General features: G+C 41.3%; 1 protein-coding gene across 1 annotated transcript in view; it reads left to right on the forward strand.

Moving 5' to 3' along the window:
- The first annotated feature begins 8,685 nt into the window (after window positions 1-8,685).
- ITGB8 (integrin subunit beta 8) overlaps window positions 8,686-19,263 on the forward strand; it is a 39,039-nt gene continuing 28,461 nt past the window's right edge. The window contains exon 1 of the mRNA XM_084306922.1: window positions 8,686-8,819. Within this exon, the coding sequence (XP_084163048.1) occupies window positions 8,693-8,819 (127 nt within the window). The 5' untranslated portion in view covers window positions 8,686-8,692. The remainder of the gene's footprint in view (window positions 8,820-19,263) is intronic.

Below are 19,263 nucleotides of genomic sequence, written 5' to 3' on the forward strand. Positions count from 1 at the left end.
TTGGGCTGTACATTAATTATGTAAAACATTTATTTTTTATTTTTTATTTTTTTATTTGAGATAAAAAGGTAAGGTCTGGCCAAATCCTAAGACAGTTGTGTGCTCCAGCCAAGTATATGCCAAGTATAAGCCAAGTATATGCTACCAGCCTGACCTTAATTTTTGCCCTCAGTTTATACTGACTCCTTATATGTTGCTGAACAACTTAATTATGCCTAGACTGCCTCAACTGTGGCTGGAAGTGCCCATCCCAAACAAAGTAACATCTGTGCTTTAGCAACATATAAATGCCGTGATCCCTTTCATGCCTTATCCTGATTTCACTGATTTCAGTCCCAGATCAGATGAGAACAGCTGAGGGTGGAAGGGACCTCTGGAGGCCATCTGGTCCAATCCCCTGCTCAAGCAGGGCCACCTAGAGCAGCTTGCTTAGGATCATCTCCAGGGAGACTCCACCACCTAAATGCTTCAGCAAAGGTAGAAATCGTGTTTAAAGGACCACTATACAGCTGCAGGGGAAATTTCCCTGCAGGCTCTGACAGCAGTTGGTTTTTGTTCTGCAGTATAAAAGCTTGTCTCCTTTATGAACTTTTATCCTGGCTAGTGTAAAGGCACATAAAACTCTTATAAATATCTAATCTATTTTTAAATCCTAAGAAGTTCTTATCCTGAGCCAACAAATTCCACAAGTTAATTATACATTATTTTAAAAAGAATTTTAGTTTTACTATAGCATTAAAAAAAAAAAAAAAAGCAGTAAAACCAGTAACTCCAGCTCTACTGGATCCTGGAATCAGACAAGGAAAGATTTATTGTTATGGATTAACTTTTTTAACTTTTTTTTTTTTTTTTTTTTTTTTTCAGAAGCAGGGATGTCTTGTGTTAGGTGCTGCCCAAACATACATCTCCCTATGCCAAAGTAATAACAATCTATGGGTAAGAAGGATATGAGAAGTCAGGAGATGTATACAGACCCATATTTGAAAAAATTACAAAAATCAGTAATGTTTTGTTGTTGTATTTTGTTGTTGTTGTTGTTGTTTTGTTTTCTAAATGCCCCTATCTGCCTCCATTCTTTCTCCTTTTGGCCATTAAACATTTCTTGATTTATTTGAGTTGTCATGGTAGCAGTGAGTGAGAGAGGAGTGGGGATATCCTGATAAAGATTTCCCGGAGAGCATCCTGGCTGTAATGTGCACACCACATTTCAAGACTGAGGACAAGAGCAGATGAAATCCTATCAGAGAGGTTCAAAACCTTTGATAATTCTGGAAAAACATACCCTCCCTGTCCCTGTTCCCCACCCCTCCCACTTCCCCCTCTGCCACGCACACACAGTTTGCCTTTGGGATTTTTCCACTCAGCCACTGCTCAATGCACCAGATTTAGCAGCTTAGCTATGGATAGGAGAAATGATTTGTAGTCATTAATCACCCAGTTACAAAACTTTGATTTGTAACTGTATGATATTTTAAAGTCTGATCTAAAAAGGCTATGCTGTGCTAAAAAATGCACTTTAATTTTCTGTTAAACAATACTACTTCTGTTTCTAAACCACAACTTAACTTTCCCTTTCAACCTCTAACACTTAATTTCCTCAATAGTTTCTCACAAGGGAATTTATCTTTCAGAAATCCAAAAAAAATATTTCCTGCTATTTTACCACTGTGTCTTACCTTTTTCTTTCTACCAGTTCCTTGTAAAACATTACATAGGAAACCTCTGGGAAAAATGAGTGAGCTAATGGTGACAAGGACTTATCTGGAAATTTTCTCTGAAAGTTTCCAAAATTTTGTCAGACCTTCTGAGTTATTATGGAATATTTCATCCTCCCCCCTTTGGTAACCCAATATCTTAAATCCTGGGGGCAGAGAAGGGATGAAATCATAGTGGTTTGAGGATGAAGGTGAAACTGCAGCACTGCAACACTGAGATAGCTGCTACGTCAGAAATCGACTTCTCCACTGGGGAAGTGAGAGAAGCAGAGGGGGGAAGATGGGGAAAGCAAGGGGCCTGCAAAACATCTGAAGGTCTGCCCAAAGTACTTGAAAAAGAAACAACCATGACATGGAAGAGTGAAAATAGTTTTAATGCAGGTGAGGAGGGAGGCAAAATGGGAGTAATTGTCCTCAATGTGAAAAGGGAGGAAAATAAAATTTGGGGAAGTAGGAAAATAAAAATAAATAAGAAAATGTAATACCATCACTTGATTGGCACCCAATTGGTTCTCATCAGCAAGTGGTGATTGCATACCTTTATCAAGTACCAAGAGAAAGGCAAGGACAGTCAACAGGAGGGTGGGGGTGAAAGAAAGAAAAATGTGTGGAGTGTCAGTGTAAATGTAGTTCTAGTTTGTAATATTAAAAAAAATAAAATATATATATATACAAAATTGCTGAATTTCAGGGTGTCTGCTGCTCCTTTGTAGAAATTACAGTGTTATTTTTCTACTTCAGGAGCAGTCCTTTGAAATGTATATTTTCAGAGTTCAGCAGCCTTAGTGCCTGTGGATCTACATCTCCATGTAACAAGAGGAAATCTAGCTCTTGTCCATCCTCTGTGGAGTTGGAAAAACATGCAGTTAATCTCAAAACTTCATTGATTTTTGCAGGGTGGGTTGCAGTCCTCTGTGGATATTGTGGATAAAAAACTAAATAGAACTCTGTATTTTTAGTTTTCTGTTAGTCCATGAAGGAAAACAGGAAAATGTCACAAAGATCTGTGTCACAGGGGCAGGTCTTCAGTCCTCAGACAAAAGTCCCACTGAAATAAAGTTAATGAAATAATTTACCCAGCGGCTTTCTGCCCTTCTGTCCTGTTCCTTCCAGAAATCAAGTTGCAATGCCTGTAAATCTAAGATGTAGTATCAGGAGAAAATTAATGACAGCATCTAGAAGAACCCCAGGTAAATTTCATACTTTAATAATAGGCCACAGAGGAGCGCTTCTGTCTGCAATCATAAAGGAGAAAGGCTCTCAAAGCACGCCATATGGTTATTTGTCAAAAGGAAGAAAATACTTCTATCTGAAAGTTCCGTCCCACAAAAAAGCATAGTGGAAGTACCGAAACATCTCAGTGTAAGTGTTCTTTAAAACTTTGCATGTGACAACAATTAAAATGTTCTTGTTTCGGAATACATCTGCTCAGCTGACTATGCTGCTGTTGTGCTCTTTTTTTTTTTTTCTTTTTTTTTTTTTTTCCAGTAAATACTTCCAGAAAGAGATTATTAAAAGATTTCAATAAACAGTCCTAAACTTTGACCATTCATTGCAACAAATGTTTTTATGCTTCCGAGCATCTTTGTTGGACTATATTGATAATTTCTTCTGCTTGCTTGTCTCTAGCAAAATCCTCTTACTCTTTTTTAAACAGAGGACAATGGCATCTTCACTCAGGACCCCTGAATATTAATTTACAGATCAGCCCTCTGTACTACAGATGTCCTAGAAAACAAGTGTCTGCGTAGAGCTTAAATCACTGTTTTTGACCTAGTGAACCCTAAACAGAATGATACCTTCTCACCCAAGGACTCACTGCTGTCTCTGTCTCATGGAGTATTAGGTGAGATCACAACTGTGCACTGACCACTTTGGCTGAGAATCCAACTGCTTTGAAATTCTTGAAATGGTGTGAAATATCTCAGGTTTATTGTTTTATTAGACACATCTGCTTTAGTATGCTTCTGGCAAGCACTGAAGCACACAGGATCAATACTTGGGATTTCCAGAGTACTACTAACTGAATTCTTAATATTAAAATTGGTCATGTAAGAAAGGAAGAGAAATGTACTGCTGGGGTATTGCAAGTAATTGTATATAGAAAAGTGGAAAGGAGAGAATTTTGCTGGCATACAGCCCAGAAAAAGCTTCACCTTACACTTAAACCCATGCAAGTAAATGGTGAATAAGAACAACAGTTAGACATACTATACGCAAATGCAATTAGGCTGGAATGTATCGAAAATCAAAGGTGTTATCCCACCTATCTCTGCATAATGTTGTCCAAACTGTAAGTGTCAAGGAGCTAAATTCAGAAAGACAATGCTTCAAATGTTGCTAGATCATCTCATGCAGGCCTATTGAAGCCACTGAAGTCGCATACCCAAGCAAGATTTGTAAGCCCACAAGATGGCTATGTGAAATCAATGGAAACTTCAGGATACACTCTAAATATTAGTGGGTTTTTTGTTTGTTTGTTTGTTTCAGGCTACTGCTTTTCCTTATAACACACCATTTTTTCTTTGTTGCATGTGCATCAGGAAGTCCAATAGCATGGTTGGGTAATTAAGGTAGGTATTAATGCACAATACATGTATGATGAAAAGTACTATTTTGGGGAGTATGTATTCTATTTTAAATGATGACATTGCCAGTTTTTACACTGAGGACTGAGACAAGAAATGAGAAAAAATGTGCATAGTTTTAACATCCTACATAAATATGCATCACAACCTTGCCAAAGTGAAAAGATGTACATATTGTTTAAAAATATGATTGTGTATTGTACAGGGAAGTTGGAATTTTATGTAGAATTTTACTGAATATAAAAAAAGTCAGCATAGGTGGATTGTTCACAGTCCACATTGCTGGAAGAGAGGTCTATGACTTCTTGGCAATCAGTTTCTTGGGAACAGCAATTGAATTTGAATTCCTCCATCATTTTAAACTGATGGCTTACAAAAGATTTGAAAAATACACTGACTTCTTTATACGAAACAGATGCAGTTTAGATTCAAATATTGTTTAAAAGAACCCAAGCTATAGCGAATGTAATTGTATCTGACAGACAAGCATGTGATCCTTTTATTTAGTTATATAGCAAAAAAAGAATTGAATTTGCACATTAATGTCAGTAACATCAAGTGAAGCCGCCAAATTCAGAAAAATTACTGTGCCCCAGCAAAGTTTTAAATTATTAACTAAAAAAGTAGCAATTCAAAGTGAGGTCTCATAGGAATGTGAAAAAAGTAGAGAAGTTGGAGGGAAATGCAATCAATTTAAGTATACTGAAATGCTTTCTATGGGGTTTTTAACAGTATTGAAGATGTCATGATAATCTAAGAAATCACATGACCAGCTAATGAACACCTATCACATTTTTCATTTTAAAAAGTTTTCGTATTAGAAGTTGTAAAACACCATCACTCTCCCCTTTGCAATCTTGGTTTGGATTCTCCCCCATGAAATGGCACATGAAAGATGGTCGGGATTATTCAACCAAAAAAGGAACATGGTTTTGTAAGAAATGTTTTGGGTTTTTTGACCAGCTTTACTGAACATTCATTGCAGATTCAACATTTTCAAAACTGTTTCCTGAAAAGAGAGGCTGTGGGCTAATGCTGTAACAGACAATCATATCCTCTTTGCAGGAAAACAAAGCCCAAAGTACCATAAAGAAAGCACCCTTTTAAAACTTCATGAAATAAGGTATACATGCAATATAGTAACAGAGTATTAAACAGCTTTCACCATAGAAATTCAGAGTAACTTAGGCTGAAAAAAGCTCCAAGAGGCCCAGCCAGCCCTCTGCTCAACACATGACCAATAAGATCAGGTTGCCCATGAACTTGTTCAGCTGAGTTTCAGTTATCTCCAAGGACGGAGATTCCACAATGACATTTTCTCAAGCATTCATGGTCTTGTGGGTAGAACGACAGACTGATGCTTACATCCAGTTCCAGTCATCTTAAGTTCCTTGTTCCAAGTCTCCTATGTGACATTACACGATTCAGTTTGTCAATTTGTAAAACTTGAATTGCTATCCAAATCTGCGTAACATCCTCTGAGATGCAGCTTATATTACTGCATTCCAAACACTAACCAGCAGTGTATTTAAAGATGCCATCACTACAGAGTGTATCTTCTGAAGTCTTTGTCTCCCACTATGTGAGGAATGAAGGTAAAGAAGTAAGGGAAAGACACATTTTACATAAACCAGCAGACTACTCTGAACAGTTACAGTGGCCTCAACTATTGGCACCTTCAACTCTTGGCTTTTTTTTTACTGTTGATATCCATGTCTTTCAGTATTCATGGTGAATAGTTCTCAGCCATTATTGATCTGACCTTTTAGTTATGTTCTCAGTGTTCATTTTAGTTACCTTATTCTCAGACTTTATATGAAAGTTGTCCATTTTTTCCATGTTACACTGTAGATATTGCCTGTCTGCCCAAATGCCAAATCCTTGCACATCATTCTCTCAAGAAGTGGTACTTGTAAGGACTCAATTTCCTATTTGTATGATGAAATGACTAGGTTATGATTAGAAATTCACAAGACAACTCATGCTGTTGATGACAGAACCATTTTATTCATGATGCTTTTATGAGCATTCAAATTCTGATCTGACAACAATGTTCATACAAAATACACCGTATGGAGTATTACGCATATTCTTCCTCCCTTCAACACTATTTAGACTCTGCAGGCAAAAATCCCAGTTTTCTATCTGCAACTTTTGCTTCTGCTTGGATTTTCTTTTTTTTTTTTTTTTTTATTAAGACATTTCCTTGAACTTGTTTGTCTTATTCTGGACCCTTTTCAAGATAAACTTGAATCATCATGAATCTGCAACATCATGAGGTGGGATTTAGACATCATGGTGAACATGAACAGGAGTCAATTGAGTTTAGCTTGCCTGCCACGAATGTGTCATTTCAAAGAACTACACCAATCTGAGTCCTCATGGGACAAGTTGCTCATCGTTGTATAGTGTTAAAATTGTGATTTCTGAAACCATAGAGTGATTAGATCAAGAATGCCACCACATCTGAAGTCATGTGGATGCTACCCTTTTATGTGACCATCACTGTGTATGGTTTTGTCACACACCATATCCCCATTCGAGCTGTGGCAGCTTTAAGAATGACACTCAAGGTCTGAAAGAGGGGATTTTTCCAAAATGAAGCAGAACAATGATACAGCATTTAAAAATCCCTGGAGTGGGAGTATAGGACTGCTCCTTTGCCATCCCCTCCTCAGTGACCTTGCACAAACCCAGTGCATCTTCAGTTTCTGACCTTTGACATGCAGTCGATAAGCCATCCTGATGTCAGTGCCACAAAGTTTGGCACAGGGTCCGAAAATGCTTTGACAGCCTTTTACTTGTAAGGACTGTAAGAGAGCACAGTGTTAGAATCGTACAATCATTAAGGTTGGAGGAGACCTTCAAGATTATCTGGTCCAACCATCACCCTACTGCCAATGTCACCCACAAAACCATGACCCAAAGCACCACCTCCAACCTTTCCTTGAACACCCTCTGGGACAGTGACCCCACCACATCCCTGGGCAACCTGTCCCAATGCCTGACTGCTCTTTCTGAGAAGAAATGTCTCCTCATTTCCAACCTAAACCTCCCTTGGCGTAACTTGAGGCCATTCTCTCTAGTCCTAACACTGTTTATCTGGGAGAAGAGGCTGACCCCCAGCTCCCCACACCTTCCTTTCAGGCAGTTGCAGAGAGCAATAAGGTCTCCCCCGAACCTCCTCTTCTCCAGACTGAACAACCCCATTTCCCTCAGCCGCTCCTCACAGGACTTGTGTTCCAGACCCTTCACCAGCTTCATAGTCCACCTCTGGACACGCTCCAGGGCCTCGATGTCCTTCTTGTAGTGAGGGGCCCAAAGCTGACCACAGTTCATTTAATGCCATATGCACGTGAATGACTTTTTAATGTTGTGCCCTGTGCTGACAGACTGGCACATCACGTTGAGGCGTTATTTGAGGATACGGCTCGCTGTGCCACCTGCTCGGTAATGCTACAAACGAGGCGGTGACACGGTGATGGCCACAGGACCCGGGCCCGTCAGGCCGGCACAGGTGCGTGTCACCTGCCTGGGGGACGCCACGGCAGCTCCGGGAGCGGCGCCCTGGCCGGGGAGGCGGTGACAGGAGGCCGAGAGGCCGCGCACCTAGCCCGGGCCGGGGGTTTCCGTGCCCGCACGGCGAGGTACTTTCCGCGCCGCCCAGGGCACGGCTATAACCTTTGCGTTACACCCACTTCGCCCGGAGGGGCGGAAACTCCGGGCACACACAAATCGCGAGGGGAGGGCGGCGGGGTGATTGCGGTCTGTGTATGATGGGGGGGGGGGTCCCGAGACGGTGGCGAGGGGCGCCCCCCACGGTCTCCGCCATCCTCCGCCGAACAAAGCGGCGCGGGCGGACGCCGTGACTTCACCGCCCGCCGCCGCCCCGCCTCCGCCCGCCCTCGCCCTGCCCCGCTGCAGCCTCCCGGCAACCGGAGAGGGGGGGACACCCGCGGGCCCGAGGCACACCGGCGGCGGGGCGGGGGCGGGGGCGGGCGAGGGCAGCGGCGGCGGCGGTCGTTTCGTTGCGGGAGCCGCGGGGCCGGGCAGGGCAGGGCAGGGCAGGGTAGGGCGCTCGGGCTGGAGGCGGATGGAGGCAGCCGTCCTCCGCGCCCGCCCGGGGCCGCCCCGCCGCCGCCGCTGCCGCCGCCGCCGCCGGGGGGGGCAGCCCCTCGCGGGGAGCGGCGGGCGCTGCCCTTGAGGTGCCGCCGCCCCGCGCCCTACCTGTGCCGGGCCCGTCGCCGCCGCCGCCGCCGCCGCTCCTCCCCCGGCCCCGCCGCCGCCGCCGCCGCCCCCGCGGGGGCCGGGACTGAGAGCGCCGCGCCGCCGAGCCGCGGCCCCGAGGAGAGGCAGCGGGACCGGGAGCGGGGCCGACCGCGCCGCACGATGTGGGTGCCGCTGCTGGCGTGCCTCACCGCGGGGATCGTCTCCGTGCCCAAGTGCCAGCGCGGCCCCGGGGCCCTCCTCGGGGCGGCCCGGCTGCTGGCGGCCGTGCCGGGACTCTGCCAGCGCCGTAAGTCGCCGAGCGGCTCGGCTCACCTAGCGGGGTGCCTCCCGGGGATCGCCGCGTCCCGGGGGGGACAGCGGGCGGCCGGGCGGCGGCGGTGTCGGGGGGGCACTGCTGGGGCTCCCGGTGAAGGGGGTGGAGGTGTGGGGAGGGCGCCTGCCCCTGCCCGGGGTGCTGCTGCGGGCAGAGAGGGCGCTGGCCGAGGCGGGCAGCACCTCGGGCTGTGGCACGGCTTCCCAAAAATAACCCTGGTATCAGGTTCGTCGCGGGCAGGGCGAGGAGGCTGTGCAAGTGTCCCTCAGGTCATGCAGTTTGTCGGACGGAGCCATCAGGTTAGTCCGGTAGTCCACAAAGGGTCTCCCTCATCCAGCTGGTCGTGATCAGAAACGCAGAGCAAGTTGTCAGTCACCTTCCTTTCCTCCTTTCCTCCTTTCCTCCTTTCTTCTCTCTCTCCTTCTCTCTCTCCTCTCTCTCCTTCTCTCTCTCCTTCTCTCTTTTTTTCTCTTTTTCCCCTTCTGGAATAAATGCGTATCCCATGCTTAAGCCTGGAGCGAGTTTAGAACTTCTAACCTCTAAAAATAAGATTTGCAATGGGAACAATGTATTAGTTTTAAGTTCCTTGCTGCATATGTGACAAATTCATGCCTAATTCAGTGGGATTTGCCCAGTGCTGTTAAAAACAATGGAATAATTTGTTAACTTTCACAGGATAATTTATTTTGCTCTTTTGGCTTCATATTTTGAGTTCAAAACCAAACTAAATGTCAATAGGAAAAAATAAAATATAATATTATTAAATGGCTTATGAAACATGACAGCTTGCATCCAGCATTCCAGATTCTTTTCTGTGCAGTATAATTGAGTTTAAAGGCTAATTGAAACTTTATGGAGAGGAGAGTGCTGTGCCTTAGTGCAGTGGTGTGCCTGCTTATGAGTGTAGCTCCTGGGTGCAATAGTGCAAAGAATACTTGAGAACAGTATGACATAGGTGAAGATTATACTTGGGGCTTTGGCTGCAAAAGGTGCTTACTTTCTTTGTTGTGCTCGGTATTGAAAATACACATGGATGGTAAGTCGTGGGTTACATGTTTATTGTGACAACAGCTACCAGATCAGGCAGTCTGTAACTCAGATAGATCTTTTTTTTTCTTTTTCTTTTTTTTTCTCTCCTCTTTATTTGAAACCTCTGCTAATTCATGAAAGCTGAAAGTCACACTGAATTCTTTCCTTCATACATAATCACTTTACAGGCGAGAGCCACAGTAGAAGCAAGAAGAGTATTTTGGTTTGTTTTTCTTTGAGCAAGCACATAAATGGTAGGGGTTTGGATGCTGATTATGATTGTAATTATTTACTTCTCATGGCTTTTTAATTTTGGTTGTGTTAGCTCCTTCAGCCAGCACAGCACCACCTGAGTTCCTTGAACTTCTGCAGGCTGCTGCTGGAGAAATGCGGAGCAGCAGCTCCGTGTACAGCTACTTGGCAGCACAGCAGCTTTGTTGAAGCAGCCACTCCTCTTTGCTTCTGCCTTGACAGTGCTGGGCATGGAGAAGAGCATCATGCTGTTCCCGTGCCATCAGCAAGTTTAGTTTATTTATGTGCGGATTTGGCAGAAACCACATATCTGTTGCATTGAGTCTCCAGTTTTGAAAGAAGCTGGAATGAATATAAAATGTACATGGGACTGTAATTTATTTATTCTTGTTGGAGCATTTGCTGCTCTTCTAACTGAAAAAAAGTGCAGTTTGATGCTACCTGAAGTGTTTGTTCCGCAAACTACAATTTGGGATGTGAGTTTACTGCCTGGGTGTAAGAAAAGGTACAACTTGACCTCGAGTTTGCAGTTAAGAGGAGTGCAGAAGGAAATCTCACAACACTGTAAAGCCACAAGTCCCAAATTAAAGGTTCTGTAAGCTCAGATAAAAGGTTAGTGTTGCTCTGTTCTACAAAGGGTCCCTTGTTCAGTAAGTCTTACCAAGGGAAGTTTGCAGTTCACTAAGCCAACTAAAACAAATACCTGATGTAAGAATGAGACTAATTCAAAATGAAATTGGGTTGTAGTGATTTACACAGATCCTGAATTTATTATGGAACACTGAAAACTGACAAACTCCTAAGGACGTAAAGCAGTGAAGTGAATAAAAGCTGAATTCTACAGCAAGAGCACGTGTGCATTTTGTTAATCTGTTGTGTAACTTCTGCACTGAGGTGCAGAGAGTCAGTTCACTTGGCTCACTCAGAAACTAAACTTATAAAAGTCTTTAGTTTGTATCTGCTGTATAACCACATGGAATACATGGGGTTAAAATACTGTAGGATTACTGACTGGTCTGGGTTAACAGAGGACATAGGTTCAAATCCCAGTATTGTCTTAAAAAGCAGTTTTTAAGCATATTGAATTTTTGAAATTTGAATGCTAAGGTGGTGCTTTCAAAATACCTACAGAGTCATTCTTGTATGAAACTCAAGCAAGCAGAGTTTACATGTGATGTACACACAGGGGTTGGATGGCATGAAAGTCTATATCTCCAGTGTCAGAATTAAAGAACAGTCATATGACAATTCTAGCACATAGCCATGGTTGACAAATCTCTTGACATTTTAAAAGTTGGTATTTCCAGTCTTCTTTAGAGCACCACTTGGGAAGACAAGCTAGGGGGTTGGGGAAAGGAGAGGATCTGTGATGATAGCAGGGACAACTGTTCATTGATTTATCCCAACAGCAGGACTTCTGATGCCAAACATAATTCACTAATGTTCTCTCATCTGGTTTGTTGGTGGTTTGCCAGTTTTGTCACATTATATTCTCATGTGTGTTCCTTCTAGTTAGAAAGTTTCATAAATCATTACTGTGTCACTTCTCAAAGGACTATGAAAAGCTATTCAAATCACCCATGCAAAGTGGTCAGGAAATGTCCTTGCATAAACAAAACAAACAAAAAAACAAACAAACAAAACTGAAATAAATGGTACATCTTCATTGAGTTTGTCTCTTGATTTCTCTTCTGTGCCAGCCCATTTCTGTTTAGGGTGCAGTGGAAGCTGTGTTGCGTGGGATATTGAGCACGGAGGCTGTTCTGCCTTTCCTAAGTCTTGAAGCAATCCAAGGAGAAGAGAAAGACCATTTATAATTTCCTGAGCCTGTGTGGGTGATCTGCTCCCTAAGGGTGTTAGATCATCCTTGGGAAAGCCAACCTGAGTGTTTGAGAGGGAATATAGCAGTGGGTTGCACTTCTGAGGAATAGCTGTGGGGAAGTTTGCTTATCTGTGTGTTGCCTGTGGAGCTATTATGCCAAAAGTATGCATATGTTTACTTTGCAGATTGCATACTTCTCATAATCTGTTGCAATTTCATATGTTTCTTGGGGGGGGGAGAGGGTTATGCAGTAGTCCTTTATTTTATGGTTTTTGCAAATTGAATGAAATAGGTGGTTGCAAGTATAACATTTGCAATGTTTCCATACTACAGATGTTTAAGATGGGGTGATTGTGAGAAAAGAGATGGGCAATTCACAAACTGGAGGAGCAATACAAAAAGAAAATAAAACTGTTGGTGCACCAGGAAGGTTGGCTTTATGTCATTATGGACATGTTGCTGCAGCTTGAAGACTGCATGCAACAGGAATGCTCTTCAGAACAGTTTGAATAGGCAGTAGCTTATTCTCTGGTACTTAAGCTTTCAAGGGCTGAAGCTGCAATAACAATTGAGCAAGCAGGAATTATACTCCACTAGTCAAGATGCCTGAATGAATAAATTTGATTTTCCATTAAAAACAGTCTAAGTTTGATTTACCTCCTCAGAGCATCAGTAAGATATTAGAATGCTTGAATTTATGGAAGCTTAAGAAAATCTTCATCAAATAAACCCTCATCTGTTTGCATGTTCAACATACATAAACAGGACATGAAAACATTAGTGAGTCTTGTAACCTCCCATATGCTTCACAAAGTGCCAGCACCATTTTTCAATTTCCTAAAAAGAACTCAGTCACAAACTAAGAACATAAAGGAACTTTTCACATGAATGACTCCTGAAGACAAAACCATATCAGTTCCAGGTATTAGTGTAGTACAACAGAGAGCTACCAAACTAAGACAATTTTAAAATGGAAATAATAAAAACAATGAGATGTATGTGTTAATTCAGTCTTGGATTTGGATCAGTTGGTATTGCAAATCTACAGTAGGAGGTGTGAGAAGAGAAATATATCATTTACAAATTGCGTAATGTGAAAATGGCTGCTGATGTTTATCAAGACTTCAGAAAGTCAGATTCATCATTAGTATACTTGAGAGTAAGTTCTTAGTATAAGCTAGAGATCTCATGCCTTTGAAATAGATGTGAGGTAAGAAACATTAATTTCATTTTACAAATAAAATCTATGCTATATACATGAGTTATTTTGTTTATGACCAATATGCATCTAAAAACTACCCATAGCAAAAACGTGCTTTTTTCAGTATTGGGACAGGTGTTTCTCAGGCAGTGGCTTAATGGGGTCTGCCAAGAAGGACAAGCAGAATGACTTTGTCTTGAGATTGAAAAGTTGCTCAGTGATCTTAAAATACATTCATGACACTAAAATCATATATTTTCAAGAAGTATGGATGTGAACTCTCCTTTTACAGTAGCTAATGGTGCAGACATTTTGGTGTAAAAAATAGCTTCTCAAGTTGAATGTACTGGAAACAAAAATCTGGAAAAGAACATCAAGTCCTTTCTGTTAATATAATTTTTAAAGTCAAATTCTTAAGACCTCAGTGTTTCTACTTATGTCTTCTTTCCAACAAAATCTGTCTTCAACTGTATGTGTCCATTACTGATTGTTGACTTTTGTCTAACCAATGAAATAGATGTAGTACTTCTTTTTAATCTGCTTAAATTGGCATAATTTTTGATGGACAAAATAGATTATGGTCTGTTATTCTTCTCTAGGCACTTGAACTTTATTAACAAATAAAAACGTTTTTTTCTTTGGCAGCTTGCATAAATGGACTTGGGCTATTTAGTTTTTGGGAATGATGTAGGGCTCTAATGAATTAGTTCACTGTCCACTGTAATGGAACTTTTCTTCAAGAAGAAGAGTAAGCCTCTTGCCAGCCATTCAGGGTTCCCTCTTGTTCTGGTGGCAGAAAAAGCATAACCCCTTGAGCATAATGTAAGTGCTTCAGGATGATAGGAATTTACAGCGTTAGAAAGCTGCCAAAAAGGCAACTTCTAGCTGAGTCTATGTTTGCCTAAAAAATGTGCAAAGTTCATAATTGTCTTTTTTCTTCATATGTTTTTATGCTTCCCATGGCATTGTTGTCATATGCCTGCAGTAATTTCTGCCTGCTGTAACCCGTGGTGACAGTAATGAGTCTGAAGTATTTGTAATTATCAAAAGACATAAGAGAGATTTTAACTGTAATTATTGGAGGAGGGAAAATCTGTAGCTTCAGGCAGGTGGGACAGTGCTCCTGGATGCTGGATTTTTATTTTTCTTAGGGCCCATTCTCTACCCACTGACTTGGGAATTGTTAGTGACACAGTGTTTTTGAGTTCAAATCTTAAAAACTTCATTATTTTTGGTATTTTGCTGTTGTTGTAGCTGTGTTATGAATAGAGCCTCATGATGTATGGTGGCATCACAAAAATCGTCCAAATCTGATTAAACCAGTACCTCCCCTCTCCAAAATAAATTCTTTTCCTTATTGGTGTTCAAGTGAGTTGAGCTAAGTGAATTCCACTTGCTGTACTGTAATTAAGTATGATTTATTTCCACTTCACCTCTGCAGGGTGACAGGAGTTAGTACTGTGCTGAGGACAACTTGTTTCTTTGAGATGGGTGCTTCTTGCTGGAAAGCAGGAGGTTAAACATGGCAAAATCCCATCTTCTTGTATAAACAAGACTCCCAGGAAATAAGAAAACATGAGACAACTTACACTTTGGCATGAATGATGACCTAAATACAACTAATGACATAAGCAAGCATGCTCTTCCAATCTAAGCAAAGCTGTTGAATTGCATTTTTCTGTCAAAAATGCTGTGACATGACTTCAGAATGTTATATAAATCACTACCTGTTTAAAGTCTTGAAGCTGCATATTTGAAGGCTGTCCCCTACAGAGCATTTAAACTGCACCTGCAAAACATGCACATATGTGAGTACTTACTTGCAGAAACACAAGCAGAAGTTTGCATTCAAATAGCGTATGTGCACCAGTAGTTGGAGTTAGTATATGAGTCTGCATATTTTACAGCCTGCAGTCATGTTTTATGTAGTCTTCACCCCCATGTTACAAAAACCTAACAGGCTTATATGGAGCTTGGGTAGTGCCTGTTCCTAGGTAGCAATAATTGCTATTTTTTTCATTTTTTTTGGAATGTTTTTGATGAATGCATGTCTCCTATGTTAGAAACTCCATGTCTCATTATTCTTGTAGAAGATCTTTGTGTTCATCCAGTTTTGATGTGTATATTCAGAAAAGCACTGAAGTTGCACTCAAATTTGAAGGATTCATGCTTCAGCTGTTAACGGTCAAATTGTATCTTAAAAGTCTTGTGCTGTGTTATCACACATTTATTAAAATACAACATCTTATAACTGTTTCTGCATTCATATAGAATAAAAGTAACAACAACAGTATAATAAAAGAAAATCCCAGAAAGTTTTTACCACATTCTGTTGTTCTCATGGCCAATGACTGTGTTGGAATATGCAAAACTCTATTGAAAAGCAAATTACTGAAATAACAAATAGCTAATATTTGGTAGTCCAGAAGGCATTAGCATTTTTGAAATAGAGCTGCTGAATATATCTCCCTCCAGAACTTGTGCACTCCACACTACAAATCCATAAAGAGTAGTGGTTACCCTCTTTGATATCAGTCTTACTTTTAACTTGGTACTCTTGAGGTTTTCTAATTGTGAGTATAATCTCTGTATTGTGAGTTCAGTGTTTTCTTTTAACCCTGACATTTCATCCTTTTATACCCATACACACAGCTTTTCATGTTTATATGTAAGCATGCAGTGGTTTGGGGCTTTTGTTTTGTTTCAGGTAAAACTTCTGTAAAGCAAAATTTAGTTTATTGTGTTCAGAATTGAGGGACTGGTTCCTCTAGATATTCAGCTTTGAGAATTACAGTCTGGAACAGAGAATAAACTTGTTCCAATCCACAATGTATACAGATAGTAGTAAGTCAAGCTAGTTGTTTGCATTGCTATGGAGGAAGAACCTGTGGAGCAGGTAGTCCGTGCTGATGCCCCTGGTGAAGAAACAGTTCTGAGCTGTTGCCAATACTCTACACTGTTCCTAGCTTTGTGAATGCAAGTGCAGAAGCAAGAAGACGTAGTGTTTTAATGGGGTGGAAAGCCAGAATTTGGTGCGTACTGGGTAGAAAATAGAAAGGCAACTTAAGGAGGTGATTTGGGGTCAAAGGATCTGAAGCTATAGAAGATGCTTTGGAAAAAAAAAAAAAAAAAAAAAAGTATCTTGGGTCTAGTTTGATATTCCTATATAGTATACACAGGAATGTACTAACCATTCTGGGTTGCGCTTGTGTTACTGCTGGTTGTGCTTACAAACACAAAAGAAATGAAATCAGCCATGAGGTACGGCAGTAGCCATTCAGGGCTTCACTATAGCAGCGTGACTGTAGCCAAGCTGGCCAACTCCTAGGGAGATCCTAGCAGCTGGAAATGACTAGAGTATAATGATTCCCATGCCTATGTTCTCTCTTAGAAAACACGGGAATTAACACAGCTCCATGCATCCTGAAGTTCCCTTTAAATCAAGAGATTTAATAATAATAATAATAAAAAAAAAGATTTAAACCCTTTGGTTCCATATGCTTTACATTTTTACTGGTGCAAAGCTGTGCAAACAGGGCCATCAAACCTGTTCCATAAAAGCTAATGGCTGTGGGAAATGAGTCCCTTCTAATGATATAATCAGAGTAAATTGTCCTGTGTGTTTTTATTTGCAAGAGACAGAATAGGTTGGCTTCAGAAACCGAATAATCTTTGACTCATTGTTTGCAGGCAATGGATTGCAGCAACAAAATTTAACCATCTCCTGTAAAAGCAGGGAGCTTCATGGAAAGGAGAGGCTACAAGTAGAGTTGGACAAGAAACAAAAATTGCGTGTTGTGAAAACTTCCAAGGTCACATTGCTTGTTTTCGTTCTATATTGTGACTTGGGAACAAAGTCAGTCTGGAGTAGTCAATAGCTCTGTCTCCCACATTCAAGGTTGTGTTTGAGACTGCAGTTTGAATGTTGTGTTTGTGAGTCCTAACTACTGCACCAGTAGCTAGTTTAGGCAGTACCTTCTCCAAAATGCTATGTGCAACTTTCTGATAGAAAAAAAAAAATCCTCAAAATTGATACATTACCCTGAAAAACTGGAGTTATTTGAATCTGAGGCTTCTGCTCTCAAGTTTTTTTCCTTTAGAATGAAGTGCAATATTCATATAATTGAATTTACCAGAGAGATGAAGCTAAGAAAGATATACATGTGGGTTCAGGGAGGTGTCAGGAGTACCTCCCTGAAGCCTTGCATCATTCCTTAGTTATGGAAGTGTGCACACTCCTAACACTGCTGGGGATCTCCATTCCATGTGCCATTGCACAGCATCCAGCATCAGCATTACAAATCCCAGCATCAGCAATAATGTACTTTTCTGTTCAAACTGTCCTAATCCAGTGTGGCCCAAGGTCTCCTCCTTTTCTTCTTCCCTTTTCCTCTTTCCCCTTTGCCTTGTTCAGCAGACATCCAGCATCAGTTCTCTGAAGTGTTGTGACTTAGAGCTCGCACAATGTGCAAAAAAAAAAAAAAAAGGAAACTCTTGGTTAAGTCACTGCATACTCAAAGACATGAACTTTGCTGTACTGAGGCAGACTGCTGCATCACTTGACATTTTGATGACTTTTAAAATCATTTGTGTGGTTTTCATTAATGCCCTTCAGGCTCATAGAGCAATGTGATCATATGGCAATGCAGAGTGACTGAGGAAACCAAGAACTACCAGTAGGATACTGGCAGAGTTAGGAATGGGAGCCCGTAGTGGTCATCAGGACTTGGTCATCAGTAGTGCTTTTCACTGCATTTATCTGGACATATATGTATACATCTTATTTATGTCTCATTTATCTATCTTCTTTAAAACCACATCATGTATTTATCTTTCAGTATATTCTGCTTTTCTTTTAAGGAATACTGTAACTCTTGATTAAAAAAAAAAAAAATTTTGAACGGAAAAGGATACCTGGGGTGGGGTGTTTTTCTATTTGTCTGATTGACTGACTGACTAATGGAAAGGTGTTTTTACTGACTTGTTTACATGTTTACAGAAGTTTTTTCCAGTGCTCAGGATTTAATGTTGCCAATCATCTTTCGCACCTTTCTTTTAAACACCTTCTTTTTCTTATAGAATATACATCTCTTACATGCTCAGTTTTAGAATACAGCTGCTTCTCTTGCTTATAAAAAATATTTCCAAATCGGTGTACAGTTTAGCTCCTATTTGAGTAGTGAACCTAATGTGGACAACCACTAATACAGCAGTGAAATTAACAAGTCTGTACTGTAAGAAATGGGAGAGGGAGAAAAGCAGAGAAATTGTCTGGTAATTTTGTTCAAGTAATCTTAGGAATTTGTTCTGCAGCATAATAGATGCACAATTTTCAAATTGAAATCCCCTTTTTTTGGACAAGAGAGAGGACCTGGAAGAGTTTATTCAGAGGTGTACCTTGTAACCCTCTGGGAAAAACAAGTGGTGACAAAGCATGTTTTTGAAGTATGCCATTGTGCACAAGGGGTAAAGAGACTTTGCTTATTTCTCTCTTGGAAAAAGGGGGGAGAAAGCCCTAATTCCAGGATTAGGTTTTAGGATTGGCAGTGAAAGCACAGGCTCTCATTTTTTCCTTGTAATCTGAGCAAGTAAGTGTCAGACACAATAATCATGGAAAAAATTCCCCCTCTGTAACATTTTTACAATGCTTTTCATTGTATCTGCACATTCAGCCAAAGTGAATGGAGAAGCTGCGCGTTTGCTGGGACAGATTCTGGCTGTCCCCTCTGCAGGGATCACATTGTACAGCCTCTGAAGGAAAGCAGAAAGGTGATGGCAGCTGCAGAATACTGCAGGAGAGCTGCAGCTTTCTTCAGAAGCAATGCTACATGCACTTTGTCAGAGGCTACATTATCAATGGAGAGGGACAGCCTGGTTAACTGCTGCTGCAGGACAAGATTGGATGCAGAATTTAAGGGGGGGGGGGGGAAACAAAGAAGCAAAGAAACAACAAAAAAACACCATTGAGGCTACATAATGTTGTATCTTGCCTTAAGTAGTGCACAGCAGTCTGAGGACCATGATCAGGGAGTATAAGCTTCTAGTTATGTTTTGTCTTTTTGCTTTAAGATAACAAAGGGTGCACCCTCCAAAAACAGCACAAACGTGTACCA

This window comes from Netta rufina (assembly GCF_964035555.1).
Source record: "Netta rufina genome assembly, chromosome: 2".
NCBI lineage: Eukaryota > Metazoa > Chordata > Aves > Anseriformes > Anatidae > Netta > Netta rufina.